At 49.5% G+C, this 17,897-nt stretch overlaps 11 protein-coding genes across 11 annotated transcripts; 4 read left to right on the forward strand and 7 right to left on the reverse strand.

The window, feature by feature from the left end:
* Positions 1 to 12: 12 nt before the first annotated feature.
* B9G98_00756 (hypothetical protein) lies at positions 13 to 552 on the reverse strand (the record flags this gene model as incomplete). The annotated part of the gene is made up of 1 exon (XM_024807314.1): positions 13 to 552. One exon carries the CDS (start codon positions 550 to 552, stop codon positions 13 to 15), a length of 540 nt encoding a protein of 179 aa, XP_024663082.1.
* A 28-nt stretch (positions 553 to 580) lies between these two features.
* B9G98_00757 (hypothetical protein) lies at positions 581 to 1,828 on the forward strand (the record flags this gene model as incomplete). Its single annotated transcript, XM_024807315.1, has 1 exon — positions 581 to 1,828. One exon carries the CDS (start codon positions 581 to 583, stop codon positions 1,826 to 1,828), a length of 1,248 nt encoding a protein of 415 aa, XP_024663083.1.
* Positions 1,829 to 1,904: 76 nt separating this feature from the next.
* On the reverse strand, positions 1,905 to 5,051 carry B9G98_00758 (Protein SPT23; the record flags this gene model as incomplete). Its single annotated transcript, XM_024807316.1, has 1 exon — positions 1,905 to 5,051. The coding sequence occupies one exon, from the start codon at positions 5,049 to 5,051 to the stop codon at positions 1,905 to 1,907; it is 3,147 nt and encodes a 1,048-aa protein (XP_024663084.1).
* Positions 5,052 to 5,193: 142 nt separating this feature from the next.
* Positions 5,194 to 6,261, reverse strand: B9G98_00759 (Quinone oxidoreductase PIG3; the record flags this gene model as incomplete). The annotated part of the gene is made up of 1 exon (XM_024807317.1): positions 5,194 to 6,261. One exon carries the CDS (start codon positions 6,259 to 6,261, stop codon positions 5,194 to 5,196), a length of 1,068 nt encoding a protein of 355 aa, XP_024663085.1.
* A 55-nt stretch (positions 6,262 to 6,316) lies between these two features.
* On the forward strand, positions 6,317 to 8,014 carry B9G98_00760 (Cell division control protein 18; the record flags this gene model as incomplete). Its single annotated transcript, XM_024807318.1, has 2 exons — positions 6,317 to 6,341; positions 6,513 to 8,014. 2 exons carry the CDS (start codon positions 6,317 to 6,319, stop codon positions 8,012 to 8,014), a joined length of 1,527 nt encoding a protein of 508 aa, XP_024663086.1.
* Positions 8,015 to 8,391: 377 nt separating this feature from the next.
* B9G98_00761 (hypothetical protein) lies at positions 8,392 to 9,135 on the forward strand (the record flags this gene model as incomplete). Its single annotated transcript, XM_024807319.1, has 1 exon — positions 8,392 to 9,135. The coding sequence occupies one exon, from the start codon at positions 8,392 to 8,394 to the stop codon at positions 9,133 to 9,135; it is 744 nt and encodes a 247-aa protein (XP_024663087.1).
* A 224-nt stretch (positions 9,136 to 9,359) lies between these two features.
* On the forward strand, positions 9,360 to 11,363 carry B9G98_00762 (Multisite-specific tRNA:(cytosine-C(5))-methyltransferase; the record flags this gene model as incomplete). Its single annotated transcript, XM_024807320.1, has 1 exon — positions 9,360 to 11,363. The coding sequence occupies one exon, from the start codon at positions 9,360 to 9,362 to the stop codon at positions 11,361 to 11,363; it is 2,004 nt and encodes a 667-aa protein (XP_024663088.1).
* A 422-nt stretch (positions 11,364 to 11,785) lies between these two features.
* B9G98_00763 (Protein RCR1) lies at positions 11,786 to 12,304 on the reverse strand (the record flags this gene model as incomplete). Its single annotated transcript, XM_024807321.1, has 1 exon — positions 11,786 to 12,304. The coding sequence occupies one exon, from the start codon at positions 12,302 to 12,304 to the stop codon at positions 11,786 to 11,788; it is 519 nt and encodes a 172-aa protein (XP_024663089.1).
* A 260-nt stretch (positions 12,305 to 12,564) lies between these two features.
* B9G98_00764 (Protein RCR2) lies at positions 12,565 to 12,999 on the reverse strand (the record flags this gene model as incomplete). Its single annotated transcript, XM_024807322.1, has 1 exon — positions 12,565 to 12,999. The coding sequence occupies one exon, from the start codon at positions 12,997 to 12,999 to the stop codon at positions 12,565 to 12,567; it is 435 nt and encodes a 144-aa protein (XP_024663090.1).
* A 219-nt stretch (positions 13,000 to 13,218) lies between these two features.
* On the reverse strand, positions 13,219 to 13,692 carry B9G98_00765 (hypothetical protein; the record flags this gene model as incomplete). The annotated part of the gene is made up of 1 exon (XM_024807323.1): positions 13,219 to 13,692. One exon carries the CDS (start codon positions 13,690 to 13,692, stop codon positions 13,219 to 13,221), a length of 474 nt encoding a protein of 157 aa, XP_024663091.1.
* A 297-nt stretch (positions 13,693 to 13,989) lies between these two features.
* Positions 13,990 to 17,874, reverse strand: B9G98_00766 (Phospholipid-transporting ATPase DNF2; the record flags this gene model as incomplete). The annotated part of the gene is made up of 1 exon (XM_024807324.1): positions 13,990 to 17,874. The coding sequence occupies one exon, from the start codon at positions 17,872 to 17,874 to the stop codon at positions 13,990 to 13,992; it is 3,885 nt and encodes a 1,294-aa protein (XP_024663092.1).
* Between the last annotated feature and the right edge of the window lie 23 nt (positions 17,875 to 17,897).

Raw genomic sequence — 17,897 nt, forward strand, 5'->3', positions numbered from 1 at the left:
GGGCTTGTTAATTTAGTTTTCTGATGGGGGTTCTGCGTCCTTGAAATTCCGTCCTGCTCGGATCAGATCCTGTATGCCGCCAACCACTCCTCCGAACAGCATGAACCCAAGGATTGATCTGGCGGCCTGCCGGAGAGGGAGCCTGTTTACTGCTACTACTGCAAGACCAGTAATTGTGGAAGCACCTACGGTGCCTAATAAATCAATTTTCCCTCGAAGCTCGTCAATGTATGCTTCTGAATAAAGGAAAAGTCCAGTCACCGAGGCGAACTTGAAACCAACCTTGGCGCCCAGATTCATTCCTTGCTTCATGACCACATAATTTTTTCGTTTGTGGAAGAAATACCATGTCCCCCGCGTTCTCGGTAACCGGTGAGCGTTCTCGGCCAGATACGCCAAACTAGACCGCTTGGCTCCTCTAATTAACCCATGCATCAGTCCATAGCCACCTGCCATGAGCACCCCTAAAATTAACCGCTCCTCAGGCACCATATGAAGCCGATTAGCGGCCCGAATCTCTGCAGTCGGCCGACTGACTTTTTCTTCAGACATTTGGGCGCTTACCAACCCTCTCTACGCCATGGAGCCTCAGCTAGCGCACTTTTTGGTGGTGTCGCTGGGCATGCTGCAATTCGGTTTGCACATGGCCGAGTTAAACACGTTGGTTCCATTCATGGATTGCGCCAAGTTTCCAGATCATTGTCTGCCAGGGATTGGGGACCACTATGCTTTGGCATCTTCCATATATGCGGTTGGCGGCTGCTTGGGCTCCGCTGTGGCTGGTCCAATTGCCAACAGATTTGGCCGCAAAACTTCGTTCAAGTTCATTGGTTTCGGGTTCCTTCTTGGTTCGTTATTTATGTGGATTGCTGGTGGGATGTTCCTCTTGACGCTCGGACGGTTTGTTGTTGGTATTTTCGCTGGATTGGCGATTGTCATTGGACCCATGTTCGTTGCCGAGTTCACTTCTGTCGAAAAAAGACGTCCCTATGGTATCATGAATCAGTTTGCAGTCAATTGTGGTATTTCAGCTACTCTGACTGCAGGGTACATATCTGAAAATGCGTCGTGGAGAGCAGTGCTGTTTTTGGGTGTTTTTGTTGCTGCAGTTCAGATTATTATGACCTACAACATTCACGAGAGCCCTCTTTGGCTCACGAAAAATAACAAATTCCGCGAAGCCCAGCAAATTGCTGATCATTTGGGTGTGACTCTGGACGAGGTCTCGAACAATGACGGGTCGCATTTTGTTTCGATACCGACTTTCATCACGTCACCAGAATATATCAAAGTCCTCCTCACTGTCGTTGGTATCTTTACCTTGCAGCAATTTTCTGGTATCAATGCGATTGTATTTTATGGCGTCAAGATCCTGGAGCGATCGTCTTCCAGCAGACAAGCAGCTATCGGCAATGTGGCCATCCAACTTACCAACGCATCTTTAACTCTCGTTGCAGCCACTTTCATCAAGCGAACAGGGCCCAAAAAGCTCATTATTTTTAGCTGCCTTGGTATGGCGTTAGCTTCAGTTTGGTTGGGGATCGCCTTGGACAACGATAATGCCACACCTGCCTTTTTTGCGATAGTGACTGATGTGTCGTTCTTCGCTTTAGGTCTTGGTCCAGTTCCCTTCATGGTGGTTGGCGAACTGGTTCCATCGGAGGCTGTTGGTGCTGCTCAAAGTGTGGCAACAATGTCTAACTGGCTAGCGACCTTCGTTATCGGTGCATTCTTCCCTTCTTGGCGAGAGCTAATGGGCGAAAAGGTATTCTTTTTGTTCTCTGCGTGCGCTGCTACAGGGGGTATTGCACTTTCATACATTTTATAGGCATATCATTCATTCAAGGTGTACCGCGAGGAATTAGTCTTTATTTAAATTTAAATATTTCAAGACAAAATAGCCGCTACGCAAAGCGTAAAGTCGATTTCAAGTGCGAAGAGCGGCCACTCAAATTGCTGAGCATCAAAGGGCCTGCAGGGAACCAGGCACGAATGACCACGGTCGCTAGAGCGATCAACGCAATAGGAATCCAAAATGTAAAAAGCATATGGTCGTTGCTTGTAGTTTTCATAGGGTTGTTGGCCCAGGACTCGATCAATTCAGCTTCTGTAGGAGCATTGGCCTGCTCAATATCACTTTCCACCTCGCCATCACTAATAAGACACTCTTCGTACTGGTCGTAGTCAATGATCAGCGACCGATACTTTTCATTGGCTTGTGGATAAATGTCAGAATATCGAGGAGGCTCGAATGGAGTACCACGGTTCTGTTCATCGAGGTACTCATCCACTAACCGAGTTGTGACATCGGAAGCACCAGGAATCCAGTTATCGGTCTCTGACTCGGTGTGTCCCAGGACCTCAGTTGCGGAACTGCTCAAAGAGTCGACATGCAAAACCATCTGCTCTGGGAGTTTGCGGTAAATCTCAAAGTCCTCAATGCGTGTTGTTTTGCGTGTCAATGCCTTGATAAACATGCCCTGCAAATCTTTCATCAAAGTGCGGCGCTTGCGAGTACTCATAGGAGGTTGAGATTCTTGTCGTTCACGAAGACGACGAACGCTAGCCAAGAAGTCGTCATCGTCATCTGCGGACTCATCACTTACACTCAGACCAAGCAACGACTCGGGGGTGGGCAGTTGGTGAGCATTTTTTTCGTCAAAGAACGGTAACAAATCTTCTCTTGCAAGAAGGGAAGCCAACGTTGAAGAGGACGAATTGCGAGAATTCGTTTGCATGTACCAAGTGCGCTGATTTTTCGGGAGCAAGTCTGAAACTGAGCAGTCTGCCGAGTCCACAATGGTCTGTCCAGCAAAGTTGCGGTGGAAAGGATCGGCATGAGCAGCCAACAAATGTCGGGTGATTGCCCGATTTCCGTGCATTGCAGCAAAATGAAGAGGGGTCATACCGCTCACATCTTGCAAATCTACATTTGCACCCTGAGCCATCAAAGCAATTACAACATCCACGTAGCCCATGATTGAAGCCAGATGCATCATTGTTTGACCCTCGGAGTTTCGCATATTGAGGTTGACAATTTTACCGGAAACAATCTGGATGTACTTGAGGCACTTCAAAATGAACTGCTCTCCTTCCTGGATATCTTTGAGCAGTGTCTTGGCAAGATTGTCTACCGGGCCTCCCCCATGTTGATTATTCAAATCTACCGCGCTGTTGTTCCCACTGTTACCATCCGAAGGGTTATATGTGGACAATTGACTTTGCAGGTCTGAAACGCCATCCACATTTCCATTAACTTTGAACCCAACTACCTGGAGGGCTAGCTCGACGAGCTTAGATCCAGTATCGTTGACGTAGGTGAACACTGCGGATTGTGGAGTTGGCTGCTGGCCTTGGAAAGAAACGGGAACGGGTCCAGCGACACTTGAGGGCGGAAGATGTGCGATTATTGTCGAATCGGACCAGCATTGGGTCGAAACTGCCGGAAGCTCACCAAACATAGCAACGAGGCCTGGGTGGAAGCCCTGGCCCAAAAGAGTAATTTCGAGTCCACCACGCACACTGCCCTGATTGGGAATGGCTCTTTGAATAGAAGCTACCATAATCGCGTTGTTATTCTGCACCAATGGCGCAGTCCCAGTAGGACCCGGTGAAGGAGGCACGCTTGGACTCCCACCGCCACTTGACATACTATTCGAGCGATGCGAAGTCATACGGCTACTTCGAGAGTAAGGGTGGTATGCGCTGGACCTGCGAGTTCTGGATACAGCTGATGCCGAGGAAGAGTGTGTGGTGGAGTTGGATGTGGAGTATTCACTGCCCGAGTCCATGGAGTACATGCCTCCGCCTGGGCTTTCGGGAACATTTGGCACCGGCACACTTGATTGACGAGAGACTCCCGATGAACCGCTTACTCGAGGCTCCTTGTGATTATCCGTAATGAAAATAGTATCTGACACGGTTCGAGCTACGATGTTGCCCTTGTAGTCACGGATTGTGAACACGAGCTTGTATCCGTCTTTGGCGATATGGTGACGACAGTAGCATGCGAGACGTAATGGCAGCTCAATTTCACGGCCCTCGACAATTTCGCCGCTGGGCAGCTTGACTCGTTTGGGTAAAGGCAGAACCAGCAGTTCGCGGCAGTTGAAAATGACGATTCTGCGAGCTCTATTCTCATTCCAATGATGCTCTTCATTTTCATCAAGCGTCTTTTTACGGAAGGCGCGTTTCTTTTCACGGGAAATACATTTGGGGCACATAAGAACCGGTTCGAGGGGCTTTTCTGGAACAACGACATCAACTTCTAAGTCCAAAATTTGGGGGTGTGGTCTGAAATCATCGCGTAGTTGGAATCTTGGGCGGGCAATGGTATCAGCTGGTAAATGGAGAAGGTTTTCTTCAGGGTATGGTGTCAAAAACAGGTTGCATTTAATCTGAGTCTCCACGCGCGATCTGTCCGGAAGCTCACCCAGGTGGAGGTGGTATTTGTAGGGGTGTGGGCCAGATCCTGAGTTGACAATGTGCTCATACTCTTCGCTGAAGCTTTTGGTTATTGCTGAGGCATTGTCAATCTCTTTCACTCGCCCAAAGGGTGTCTCCTGCAGAAGGTGCTGAGCGCGGTGGAAGTTCTCCTCGAGCCCGGCTTCCAGTGGCTTGTAATGCGAATTTGAGGGTGGCTCAATAGGCTCGGCAATCTCGTTTGCAACATGGGCTGATAACTCCCGCGGAATATCAGCCGCTTGCGGCATGGCCAGGTGAGGGGAGGTTTCAGAGTTGCACGAGTCCAGGTGCGCTTGAAACCGCCCCGCCATGGTGTCGGGCAAAAACCGCAGAGGATTGCCCATATCAACATAATCTGATGGAAGATACTCGCGGTGCTGGTACTCGTTTGCCATGCTGTAGGGAGAAGGACTGGCTCGGGTGCTTATATTACTCTGCACAGAGCCCGTCTCTGAAAGCTCGTACTCCTCCTCAGAAGCCAAGGCATTCTCCTCGGGATCAACCTTCAAATAGCGCATGAGGTCATAGTCTGTCTCTATGCCGTACTCCGGCATTGAAAATTCATTATAGGACGCCTCCCCGTCCATTGTAGGATCTTTAATGACGTAAGGCTTAATTCGTGTTGAGTGGGTCAACCTTCATCCCAAACGGAGGATGATGAATAAAACCCCACAAAACCAGAGACAGGTTTGAGTAGCAAGTTTGAGACTAATTAGGATTTAAAGGTGCTTAGCCAGATGCGGCCTCGTCGAATGGGATGTCCACTACTGTGACGATAATTTTGCCGGTGTTGGAGTTTGCCTCCATGTACTTGTGGGCAGATGCCACCTCCTCGAGAGGGAACACCTTGTCTACGATTGCGCGAAGCTTGCCTTGAGCAACCCGCGGCAAAATCGTCTCGCTCACAAAATCACGCAGCACTTGCTGGTACTGCGGCGACCGGGCTCGCAGGGTAGTTCCTTCGATTCGAAGACGTTTGTAGAGAATTTGTTGCGTTGAAATGCTGCCAGATAATTTACCACTCATCAGCCCCATAATAACCAGGCGCCCATCTACGCCTAGTACTTCCATTTCCTTGGGGATGTAGTCACCGCCAACTGTGTCAATTGCAAGCTGGATGCCCTTGGGGTCGTACTTTTTGATCACCTCTTCCCAGTCTTCAGTGCGATAGTTGATCGGGACAACCTCATCGCCTAGGGCAGCGTGCAACACGAGTTTATCTTTGATGAATTGCTTTTTGCTATCGGAGCCGACCGTTGCGAAAACACGCCGGCAGCCTAACAATTGGGCGAGCTGGATCACTGCAACTCCGATGCCCGAGGCGCCGCCGTGGATGAGCACTTTATCACGCTTTTGGAAGCTGCCGACCAGCTTGACAACCTGATAGGCAGTAAACCAGTTTTCGGGAATAGCTGCTGCCTCATTGAAGCTCAGCCCGTATGGCATCTTCATCAGAGTGCGATAATCGCACAAAACGTATTCTGCGTATGCTCCACCCGGGACCAAGCCGCACACCTTGTCGCCGACCGCGAATCCGGGGGTGCTTGTGCCATTCGGAGCACTTTCTGCGCCCTGGCCAAGCTCCTCAATAACACCGCTGAATTCCACACCAAGAATCGGGGATGCGCCCTCGGGAAGAGGATAATTCGAGGATCGCTGGATAAGATCCATACGATTTATTCCAAAGCTATAGACCTTAATCAGGGCCTGTCCATTTTTGACCTCGGGTTTAGGCACCTCCTCAATGAACATGCCTTCGGCAGGGCCTTTGCCACCTTTAATTCCAACTGCTTTCATGTTTTTTGTTGTTGTTGAGATGGTCTGCAGACTCCGACTTTAATTTAAGGGCAATATGCATAACCCCATACGCATGATCCGTAAGCACGCAGTACCCATCCATCCGGCGACTTGCTCTGATCAATGTTGAGTATATATTGAAGATCCGATTCTATATACCGTAGTATACGCCAGATCTTTGAAATTATGGGTGCACAACTTTTGGACATGTCCAGGGGTTACCCTCAGCGGTGGCTGGTGAAAGCGTATAGTAAGCGCGTCTGCGGGTAAATTGGTTTTCATCTCGATGCCTACACCCGTGAGAAAAGTACGACGACGAGACCCTGTTCGGGCATTGACGCCTTCGACAGATGGACCTAATTTTGAGCCTGTAAAGGAAGTTGTTGACTCGACATCGCCGGCAACTCCACGCAAACGAAAAGCCAGTGAAATGGAGCTGTTCACTCCTCCAAGCACACCTAGCGCGTTTTTAGTAGGCAAGGCGCTGTTTCAGCGAGGATCTCAAACACGCCAGGTTATTGGGCGTTCTAGTGAGCGAGAAAAGATTAGTGCTTTTCTCGCACCCCGTCTGAAAAATCATACTGGCGGTGCTTTGTACCTGTCGGGACTGCCAGGGACAGGAAAGACCGCTTTAGTCACAGAAATCCTAGCTGAGCTGGATGCCGAGTGTGCATCGATTAATTGCATGGTGCTAGACAAGCCAGATCAAGTATTTGGGCTGATTGGCAAGGAGTTTGGGCTTTTTGAGCGGAGAAGTAACCCGAGCAAGGAGCGAGCCATTACCGAACTCAACCACCTGTTTTTTGGTAAAAACAACAAAAACTATGTTCTTGTTCTCGACGAACTTGACCACTTAATGACCACAGACCAAGAGGTTCTGTTTAAATTATTCGAATGGGCGTGCCAGGTCGGGTCCTCGTTTATTGTGGTTGGTATTGCAAATGCCATTGACCTGACTGACAGGTTTCTACCCCGTTTGCAAGCTCACAAACTGACCCCTCAGGTCGTTCCCTTTGCACCTTATTCTGCCGACGATATCCAAGAGATCATCAAGTCGCGGTTGCAGACGCTACGCCCCGGTGACGCAGATATACCGCTAATGCATCCGGCGGCAATCCGGATCTGCGCCGCCAAAACGGCCGCAAACTCTGGTGATTTGCGACGTGCTTTCGATATTTGTCGGAGATGCATCGAGCTTGTAGAGGAAGAAGAGTTGAAACGCGGGGGGTCGTTCTCTGAGTTTGACGTACACCTGGCCCCCAAAGTCACCGTCCAGCATGTTGCCAAAGTGTGCGTGGAGGGGTTTGGCGGAGTGCGGCCTGCAGAACGCGCGAAAGATTTGAATCTACAGCAAAAAGCAGTGCTACTGGTGGTGGTTATGTCTGAGCGACGTATCGCTGGTCAACAGGCGAATTTGACCGTCAACCAGGTGTACGCGAACTATAGTGCGGAATGCGAGCACAACAAAACATTCGCGTCCTTGCAATTCCCCGAGTTTCTCCAGGTCCTAGCCGCCCTCGAAGCAAGCGGGCTCGCCACGGTCACTGGGATGTGCCACAAAAAAGGGTTAGGGACTACGGAGCGAGTGCGCAAATCGCGAGGAGGTGGAGGTGCGTCAAACGCAAGAGGAACTGAGGGGTACAGAGAAGAGTACGGGCTGCGACGCATTTCGTCCCGTGTGCCATTAATGGATATTGTCACAGCATTGAGCGACTCCGATCCTCTTAGGCGACTCATTGATGAATATCTCTAGCATAGCAGCCACAAATAATTCTGCATGTAACTTATCTATTTATCAGGCTGAAGCAGGATACTGGTGGTTTTTTGATGACACACCTGCAGAAGAGCCGTTCAGCATTCTCAACGGTCAACAAGATATCCCGAGCGTCAGGCCACTTCGCCACAAAAAGCCTGGACCAATCGTCCTGAAGATACCCCGATATTTTGCTTACTTTATCCTTCAGTTTGGTCCTGATTTATCGTCTCGCCCGTCCGCGGCCTTGTCATGCGGCTTAATCTGTGGAGGAGGCTTACGAGGGCAAACCCTAACACAGCTCGATGAATCACCCAAGTATATTATGCAGAGATAGCCCCCTCAACTGTGCCTTTTTTCGTCGCACTTGATTATATATGGTGATCTCCACAAACTCCTTTTACGGACCAGGTCCGGCTTCGGCCATGGGATTGTGGTCTGTGAACGTTAATGAGGATGCCCTACAAGAAAAAAGGATGGCCGCAAGCGGCTTCTATCAGCCTACCGTTCAAATTGGAATGGGAGAAATTGTTAAACAGGAAGCGAGTGACGATGTGCCTGATCTAGATGAAGACGAGTACTCGCCGCAAGGTAGCATGAACCAGCCCTGGCTTACTGGCATGCGTTTATCGGTCGACCCCGCTTTCGACGTTCCTCCAGAGCTAGAACTTGGGTCGAGGCCCACTCAGCCTGACCGTTTTGCAAGGTTCTTACCCAAACCTTCTATGGATACCTTCGGCCAGGGCCTTGATGTCCGTGGGCTGCACAGCACTTCGCCGGCTGTCTCAGGGACTACCCCGCTCGCCGATACCGCTCGGACCTCCAGCGTCGACAGTCAGGTCATGACCGGTGAGGGAGTTTGTGAAGGCAATATCACATCAAAACGAGCAAAAAATGCCGCGGCTGCCCGTCGCTCTCGCGCTCGGCAGACCATTAGAGTGCAAACGCTCGAAGCAAAGCTCGACTCAATGAGCACCGACAATTTGTGTCTAAAGTACGAAGTCGAAAAATTACGTGAACTAGTGACGCGGTTACAACAAAAGATCGTAGACCATGGGCTCGTTCTCGAAGAAAGCGAAAGACTAGATCCAAATCCAAAGTCTTCCGAATCCTCGTCATAACAAGTGCCCGATCCCCCACCCCACATTCCCCCCACATTTTCTCGTCACGCGTTCTCATTCCACCTAATTTTTCTTTAATATTTATGAACTTTTTTTAACTTTGCTGCCTCCAAACAGGCTTATCTATCTCGGACCTGTGGCCTGTGCGCCAGGGTTAGGAAAGGCCGTGGCTGATCAAATACACCGCAGAAAAAAATTAAACAATCCTGAAAAATTTCTTTGTCATGGGATTCAAACGAAGAGGTCCTCGTCGGGTCAAGACAAATTGGACACAGATTCCCCGTGAAAACGAAAACTGGGAAGCGTACTATAAAGCTCAGGGTCTTATTCCCGAGTCGGAGTTCCCCGCTTTCAAGGCTGCCTTCCAGCGCGATCTCCCGCTGACCTTCCGCATCACGGGCACTCGCCAGCATGCTTTGGATGTTCGCCAGATGCTGGAGCAAAAATACCTGCCGAACCTGAAGGGAATTGAGTGGGAAGGTGAGGTTGTTGAGGAGCCCAAACCAATCCCCTTTTATCCTGATAACCTTGGCTGGCAGGTTAGTGTTGGCAAGCAGGTTATTCGCAAGAACCCGCCATTTGCACATTTCCAGAGGTTTTTGGTTGTCGAGACGGCGGTCGGAAACGTATCGCGCCAAGAGGCCGTTTCGATGATTCCGCCTTTGCTTCTAGACGTCAAGCCCCATCACACCGTTCTTGATACTTGTGCATCCCCCGGATCCAAGACGGTTCAGATTATCGAAGCTCTCCACCAGGAAGGAGACCAGCCAACTGGCTTTGTTGTTGCCAATGATGCCGACTACAAACGCTCTCATATGCTCACCCATCAGATCAAGCGGCTGAACAGTGCAAACGTCATCGTTGTGAACCACGATGCACAGCAGTTCCCTCGCATCAAACTGGCCGACAACAAGGTATTGAAGTTCGACCGTATTCTCTGCGACGTCCCTTGCTCCGGTGACGCTACCATGCGCAAGAATCTTAACGTATGGAAGGAGTGGACGGTTGGTAACGGCCTTGGTCTTCACCAACTTCAGCTCAATATCGCGGTCCGGGCCGTTCAAATGCTCAAACCTGGTGGCAAACTTGTTTACTCCACTTGTTCTTTAAACCCTATTGAAGACGAGGCGGTTTTGGCTCAGATTCTCCGCCAGTTCCCTGAGATGTACCTCCTTGACGTTTCCGACCAGCTTCCTAATCTGATCCGCTCTCCGGGTGTGAGTCACTGGAAGGTTCAAGCCAAGGACAAGTCCTGGCAAGAGCTCAACGAGTCTGGTATGAATCGCAGCTTTTTCCCTCCATCTGAGGAGGAGGCCCAGCGCTTCAATCTGGACAGGGCCATTCGTGTCAACCCTCACCAGCAGGATACTGGCGGGTTTTTTATCGCTGTTCTCACTAAAAAGGGATGTGAACCCACTAATGAGCCTGCCAACAAGCGTCAAAAGCTGGACACACCGGACGTGCCTGAGTCTACGACCGCAGCCGTCGCTGAGATTCCTACTGGCGACGGTAGCGAACCGGCTGAAAACAAAAGCACAAAGCTTCCTCGTGATGCAGTTGATGAACCTTTCCACTTTTTGGATCCCAACCACCCTGAGGTTGAGTCTTGCTGGAAGTTCTACGACATTAACGATAAATTCCGTCGCGACACGTTGGTCGTTCGTAACCAGACTGGCGAGCCTGTACGCAGTATTTACTACGTCGCGCCATCTGTTCGCCCTGTCATTGAGCTCAATGTAGGCAAAGTCAAGTTTATCCACTCGGGTATCAAAATGTTCACCCACCAGAAGAACGAGGGTGAATGCAGATGGCGTGTCCAGAGCGAAGGCATCGAAATGCTTTATCGATTCGTTGGGCCAAAACGCGTTGTCAAGAGCGACAATCTGGAGATTTTGCGTTACTTGAGTGAGCAAGCCTACCCCCGGTTCAACGACGTCAAGGAGCGCGATGAAGGTCTCTATGACCAAGTCACCAAGCTCAGCGAAGGATGCTGCTTCTTTGAGGTTGGCGGCGTAGTCTACCCTTTGTGGCGTGGTCGTGCATCAATTAATACTATGGTATCTAAGGAGAATACGGAGGAATTGCTTCTACGGTTGTTCAATGTCGATAGAGGCACAAAGTCGCACGACAAACCCAAGAATCAAGCTGAGAATGCTCCGACTACCGCGGTTGACGATACAAAGGTCATCTCTGAAGAGGCTAGTTTTGAAGAGCCCAAAGCTGAATAAATGTGTTCACTTGATCGTTTGGCATTGCCGAGGTATAATGCATGGCAATGCAGTTTGGGGAAAACGCTGTGTCTTGACGCCAGCATATTTTAGAAATGTATTAAAATGCTAATACAAAAGTGTAGCTAAATATCGATGCGTGCCGGGTTTTTGTTTAGGCAGGGTGAGGGGCTTCCGGCTTGTAACAGAACTTGCCGGAACTAGACAATTGCTGGATCTGATGCAGAAGCACCCGATCAGAACATGACTTGTCTTAAAGCACTGTGCCTGACATTTGCTCTGAAATCTTTGAAACCGCCACCATGCCCAGCGACATTCAGACGTCCAAATGCGACCTGCAACCCCATTGGCGCAGCTGAAACGCATATCTAAGACTCATTAAACAACTACATAGAGACATATAAGATTTTCCAAGTACAATTTCAGCGCGTAGCTGCAGGAGGCGGCCCACTGGGAGGAGCATAGTTATCCCCCGTAGTAGGAGGAGGCCCAGGAGGGGGCCGGTAGTATCCAGCAGCATCGCCTTCTGCTTCGGTGGAAGTCTGAGTGTTGTCTGGTCGCATATGTGCCGGGGGGAAGTTATCGGTTTCTTGCTTGGAGATGAAATTTCCGTGAGAGTCGTAGTAGCCTGCGTCGTCATCACCAGGCTGCTGGTTGTACAGCGGAAGTGCGGGGCCGTCCCCGTTTGTTGGCTGGTTGTATTGCTGCTGGCTCTGGTAGTAGCTGGGCGGAACCATCCAGCCCGTCATGGGCAGTGGCTGCTGGCCGTGGCGAACCTTCTGGCCAGAGAACCACCTCACAAACACCAGCATGGCAATACCGAGGGCAATCAAGCATCCCATAAGAATCCAGCGTCCATAGGAGTACCATCCCGAATTGCAGTTGTCGAAGCACCCCCAATAGAAGTATCTTTTCTCCAGATACCTCTCGTCAATGTACATGGTCTATGGCGAAAATAATCTTTGTGACTAAGATTGTGAGACTTGTGGCAACGACGTATGGGGTGCATAGAGGTGCTGCGGATTAAAGGCCCGAAACAAATAGGAAGCAATATGCGGTTTGCGTCAAAATTGCCAATCCGGTTAGAGGCAATTGGCCGTTTTTAGAACAATTATAGGCATTAGTGGCGTAAGTGTAGATCGTATACTATCCGAGGCAAGCCCACGCCGACGATCTAGATTTCAGAGTATGCATTAGAAGATCACACGGGCGAGGTGTTTGGAGACTGGATATCGACCGCATCGAGCTCAATTTGCTCGGTTGCTGTTCTCAAAACAGCTTTGGGAGGTGCCTGGACACTGTCGTACGTAGGCAGGCCCTTGGCTACGAAGTTGCCGTTGGCGTCGTAATAGCCGGCGTCATGATCACCAACGGACTGCATATAGGGGGGCACCGGATCGGCTTCCGGTTCCTGAGGACGGCGTGAGGACCTCGTTCGCTCGGCAGATTGCACTATCCACCCAGTTCCGGCAATTGGAGGCCTGCCTTGGTGAAGGCGCCGTCGCGAAAAGTGGAATATTAAAAGGCATATCAGAACCGCGAGCGCAATAGCAATACAGACAATCAGGACCCAGCGACCCCAGAATGTCCAGCCATCTGAACTGTCACATGAGCTGTTCGTCCACAAGCAATCCATTCGGCGCAGCAAACAGTTGCTTGATGATTTGTTGTGAACCCAGGGCGATCAGGCGGTGTATAGCTAGTTGGGAGGAATGAGGACAGCCATGGCTCGACTGGGCAATATTAAACCACCGAATAAACGCCAGGCGACACGGGGTTTGCAGTACAGTGAACGAAGTTAATGCAGAGAAAAATGCTTAAAATACACAGATAAATAAATATGCAGCACCATTTACTAATGATAACGGGTTTTGGGCAGAGGCAGATCATTTTCCCAAACGTCCTCTTCCTCAAGTATGCCAGTCGGGTTCCTCAGTAGCTCCGACGGTAGCGAGTCGTTGTACTCGATATCTGACCGGCTGCTGAGTTTGCTGCGGGAGCTCCGCGAACTTAGCGGGGATGGCCGCTCGGGACTGCTCATCATGGACGGTGTCTTGGTAAAAATGAACGGATCATTCGGCCGGTAGGCGTCGCGTAGCGGAATCTTTGGGTATAGCGGTTCCTGGTTGCGATACGGGTTGCGAAACATCCAGGCGGTGCCCTGGATCGGCGGTTCCGATCTCTTGACTCTGTGGAATGACATCGCCCACAGGGCCAAAAACAAAAATGCAACAATGAACAGTGCAACCAACCCCAACAAAAGCCAGCGGCCCCATTCGTTCCACTCGTTTGTGTACGTGCATTCGGCCCCGTTACAAACGGTCCCCATCGCGACTCGGTGAACTTGGCTGGTTAGTAACCGCGCGTCGTGACTCCTTTGACAACGTGCCAAGTTAAAAATAAAACGTGCGTGGTAGACATCTATATTATATATATACTCAGTTTATTCGGCTGTATTTTGGACCCCGTCTAGCCAGCTCCAGCTCTTCACCGAACAAGCAACTTCAATCCGGGTTGGCATGGACAGCTTAATCAACAACCCTAGTCAACCTGTCGGCACGCAGATCAAGTGTTGGAAGGTCAATTAGCATTCTAATTAGGGCATAAATATATGGAGTGTAGAAAACTATAAGCGCTCTGAAATCGCAGATGGATCTGAAATGACAGACGGCTGTCTAGATAGCATTCGGCTTTCGTCTTCGGAGTTCTTCGTGGGGATGGTATCTCGGTATTTGTGTTTGATGTCTTCGTATCCACCTTGGGCGAGACGCTCACGAACAATGTCGACATCGTCCGGGTGGAACACGTGCTTCACAGCCATGTACAGGAAGCGGGGTATGAGGCATGCGACGAGTCCCACGAGAAGAACTGCCCAGAACGTCAAGGTTCCGTAAACGTGGGGTGCGGTCTTGTAAAACACATTCGAGGCAGTAAATACGGTGTAAATACCCGTCCATGCAAACACAGCAGCCGAAGAAATCACATTGACGATGATCGAAAGCCAGTCCCACCGGTATTGGTTCATCATCACAAAGGCGTTACAGGCCAAGATGGTCGTTGTAGCAGCATACGCACCGACAGCCTCCTTGTAGTTGACTTGTCGGCCGCTCATTGAGGCAAAAGACCCACTGTGGAAAAGTGCATATGCGAAAAAGTAGCAAATAATCGACTGATATGTACCGTCAAGGGCAAAAATAAAGTTCTTGGTTTTGGTGAAAGCCTGCCGCAAAATACCTTTGGCATAGAGGTGGGGCTCGGCAAGACAAACATAGTCCGGGACATCTTGGTCAAAACAGCCCATGCAAACAACTGGCAAGGAAGTGAAAACGGAGTTGAACAACGTGATGTACGTATAGTCAAATAGGTACGACTGGTCCATATTCGTCCAAATCTGGTACCAAAAGAGAACAAGACTGAACACATAATTTTTGTACAGCAAATTGATCGACATATCGGCGGTGCGCATGTATGACCAACGGCCATGGACTAAAACCAGGCGTTGCAAAAACCGAAACTGGCCAATTGCATAGTCAGAAGACATGGCCGCTTGACGTCCTTCCACACCAACAATGCCCACACCAACATCAGCTTCTTGGATCATACTAATATCGTTGGCACCATCACCCACAGCCATAGTCGTCACGTCAAGAACGTTCTTGACAATGTTGACCACTGCGGCCTTTTGGGCAGGCGAGACCCGACAGCAGAGCACAGAGCGACACTTTTTGCCCAGAAGAGCAAACTGCTGGCAGTACTCAATGCTGGTTACAATTTCATCAAGTGCAGCTCCGTCAACAACCAATGCATGATCAGGAGGGGCGGGACTGTGATCAGCGATCGCTGCTTTTAGGGTATCGGGGGTAAGCTCCAGGTCAAATTCCTGCAAGTATTCTTGCAATTGTTCCGCTCGTTCAAGAATCATCAGCTTCATATTGGTCTGTAACAGGTTAGAAGAAAAGGCAATCGAAATAGCAGTACCAATCTTATCACCAGTCAACACCCAAAGTTTGATACCAGCTTGCAAAAGCATTTGAATGGTATCAGGGACGCCAACCTGTAAAAGATCTTCGATAGCTGTACCACCCAAAAGAGTGAGCCCGCTTTCCAACTCGTTAGCTAGACGCTCCATCTCCACATCTCGATTGGTAGAAGCTTGGGCTACGGCATAGCGCTGCACCCAATCCTCCGCATACTTCACGGTTACCTCACGATAGGCAACCATCATAGTACGCAGACCTTCATCAGCAAAGTCATTGATGGCGCCAGTAGTAGTACTGCTTGGTGGGGAACTCAAGCCACGGGCTACAACGCCATCTGCACCCTTTGTGAAAACAAAGCAACGGCCTTCGGGATTTTTCACAAGGATGGACATACGCTTACGCTGGGAAGAAAAGAAAATCATTTGCAGAACCTCATAGGTTTCTTCGACTCCACGAATATTCACAGACATTAAACCTTTTTTGGCCTCGGTCAGCATGCAGCCAACTTGACGACAAAACTTGACAAGGCATGCTTCATCAGGGCTTTGTGCTTGGTGGATGAGTTTGCCGTCTTCAAATTCGGTAACAGCAGTATTGCACAACGCTAAAGCACGCAAATACATATCAATTGCCTGCTGTTGTGTAGGTCCAGCTGCACCCATAATATCTTCGGCAAATTCTGGAGAGACAAAGGCCAACTCATCATTAGGATCATCGACATCATAGTAGGGATTGTCATAGTTCTTGACGAGCATGTCGGCCATTTTCTGTCGTTTTTCTCCAATCAACCTATCCATTAGATGACCCTTATCTTCGGCAGCTGCATCGCCATTTTTGCGTTTATAGTCACCTGCCATTGCTTCGGTCCAAGCGATACCATAGGATTTGTCGTTAATGATACATTTCCTGAATACCATTGAGTTCTGAGTGAGGGTGCCTGTCTTGTCGCTGAAAATAAATTCGATCTGACCAAGATCATCCGAAATAGACCATGTTTTAGGAGTGCAAGGGTAGTCGAGCGCCTCATCATACATGAGCATATCGGAGAAGATAAAGTATGCCTGAATAGTTCGCACAATCTCGACGGAAATGAACAGCGAGATAGGAATCAAATTTTGCAAAACAATCATAGAGGCCCAGAATGTGACGAAACCATTAACGGGGGGATTACCAGCATTCAATCCAAACTCAAAGAATGTAGCGGAGTTGTGGTGAGAACGGAATTTTAGACCGTTCGTGAGACCAGCAGCAAAAGACAAGATAAACAATATAATAAACGAAACAAGAGTGTAGAAACTCAATTGACGGGTAAGTCGACTGCGTTTTGTGGGAGTCTCACCGGCATTCAACATGATCTTGGACTCGACACCTGTATACACAACGTAGCCAATAACGTGTTTAGTGTTGCGCAGAGTACTGCCACGAGGAATGAGATTGGCAGCCGAAAGAGGTTCTTCACGGCCATCAACATGAATTGCCCAACCGAAAGACGACAGATTAGAGTTGGCATTCTCAATTTCCATCCAGAATCTAGCATCACGAATTTGTTTACCACGCTTGAGATGGCTGGTGCACTTGACGGCAGAACGAGGTTTCAAATTAGTCTCACCGTCCAAATTCCGGGTTTCAATAAAGCATTCACCATCCTCATCACTGCTGGAGATAACCACAATATCGGCGGGCACAGCCTCATTAGCAAACACTTTGATGAACTGGCCGACTCTGACATCTTTCCAATAATCTCTGCGGAATTTAACCTTCCCCTGAGGTTGCTCAAGAGTACGAGATGCATCTAGCGAGTGTCTGAATGTACTTAGTGAAAAACGATTGGTTGTCGTGGACGGTCGGAGGGCCGGGGCCGTCGTCTCAGAGTGTAAAGTCGCATTCTCTATAGCATTCAGATTTTTCTGTTTTCTGAATGTCACGGAGCGACCAAACCGTGAGAGATTTCTCGAGGAAACCTTTTTGAATCGTCTCCATAGACTGACGTTCTCTGCAATCACATTAGGGTTGTCAACGCCGTGCAAAATAGACGTCACACCATTGTTTAGTTCGCCATCAAGGAGATAGCGGCGGTAATCTTCGATACCATCACGGATTGCCGTAATGGCGACAATAGCAATGATAGGAACGGCACTGAGACCAGGATTGTCTACACCAAAAACCTTCCAACTTGAAAGCACAGCAATGGACAGGAAGAAAATATTAGCTGGAATTTGAAATTGGAAGAAAATATTCTTGGGCAGGAACTTGAGGGGGGTATATTTTGTCGTACGGATCTTGTTTGACGCATACGTGGCCTTGGGAAAGCCTGTTTTGGAGTCCAGTTCCTCGGCCGGAATCTCTAGATTGTGGTAGAGGTTCCTTCTTTCCCTGTTTAGTTGCTTGACTTTGAGATCCAGCAGGGAGTTTAGGCCCGGAACTTTTGCCAACCCGTCGTTGATTCGCTGGGCCACCGTCGGACGCTCGACTCTCTTAAGCGCCTCCAAGGCATTAGTGGCCTCACGTTTTTCTTCCGGGGTGTCGTCCATGACAAATGGGTAAGTCCAAACAC

The sequence above is a fragment of the Wickerhamiella sorbophila genome (genome assembly GCF_002251995.1).
Source record: "Wickerhamiella sorbophila strain DS02 chromosome Unknown contig1, whole genome shotgun sequence".
Classification (NCBI taxonomy): domain Eukaryota; kingdom Fungi; phylum Ascomycota; class Dipodascomycetes; order Dipodascales; family Trichomonascaceae; genus Wickerhamiella; species Wickerhamiella sorbophila.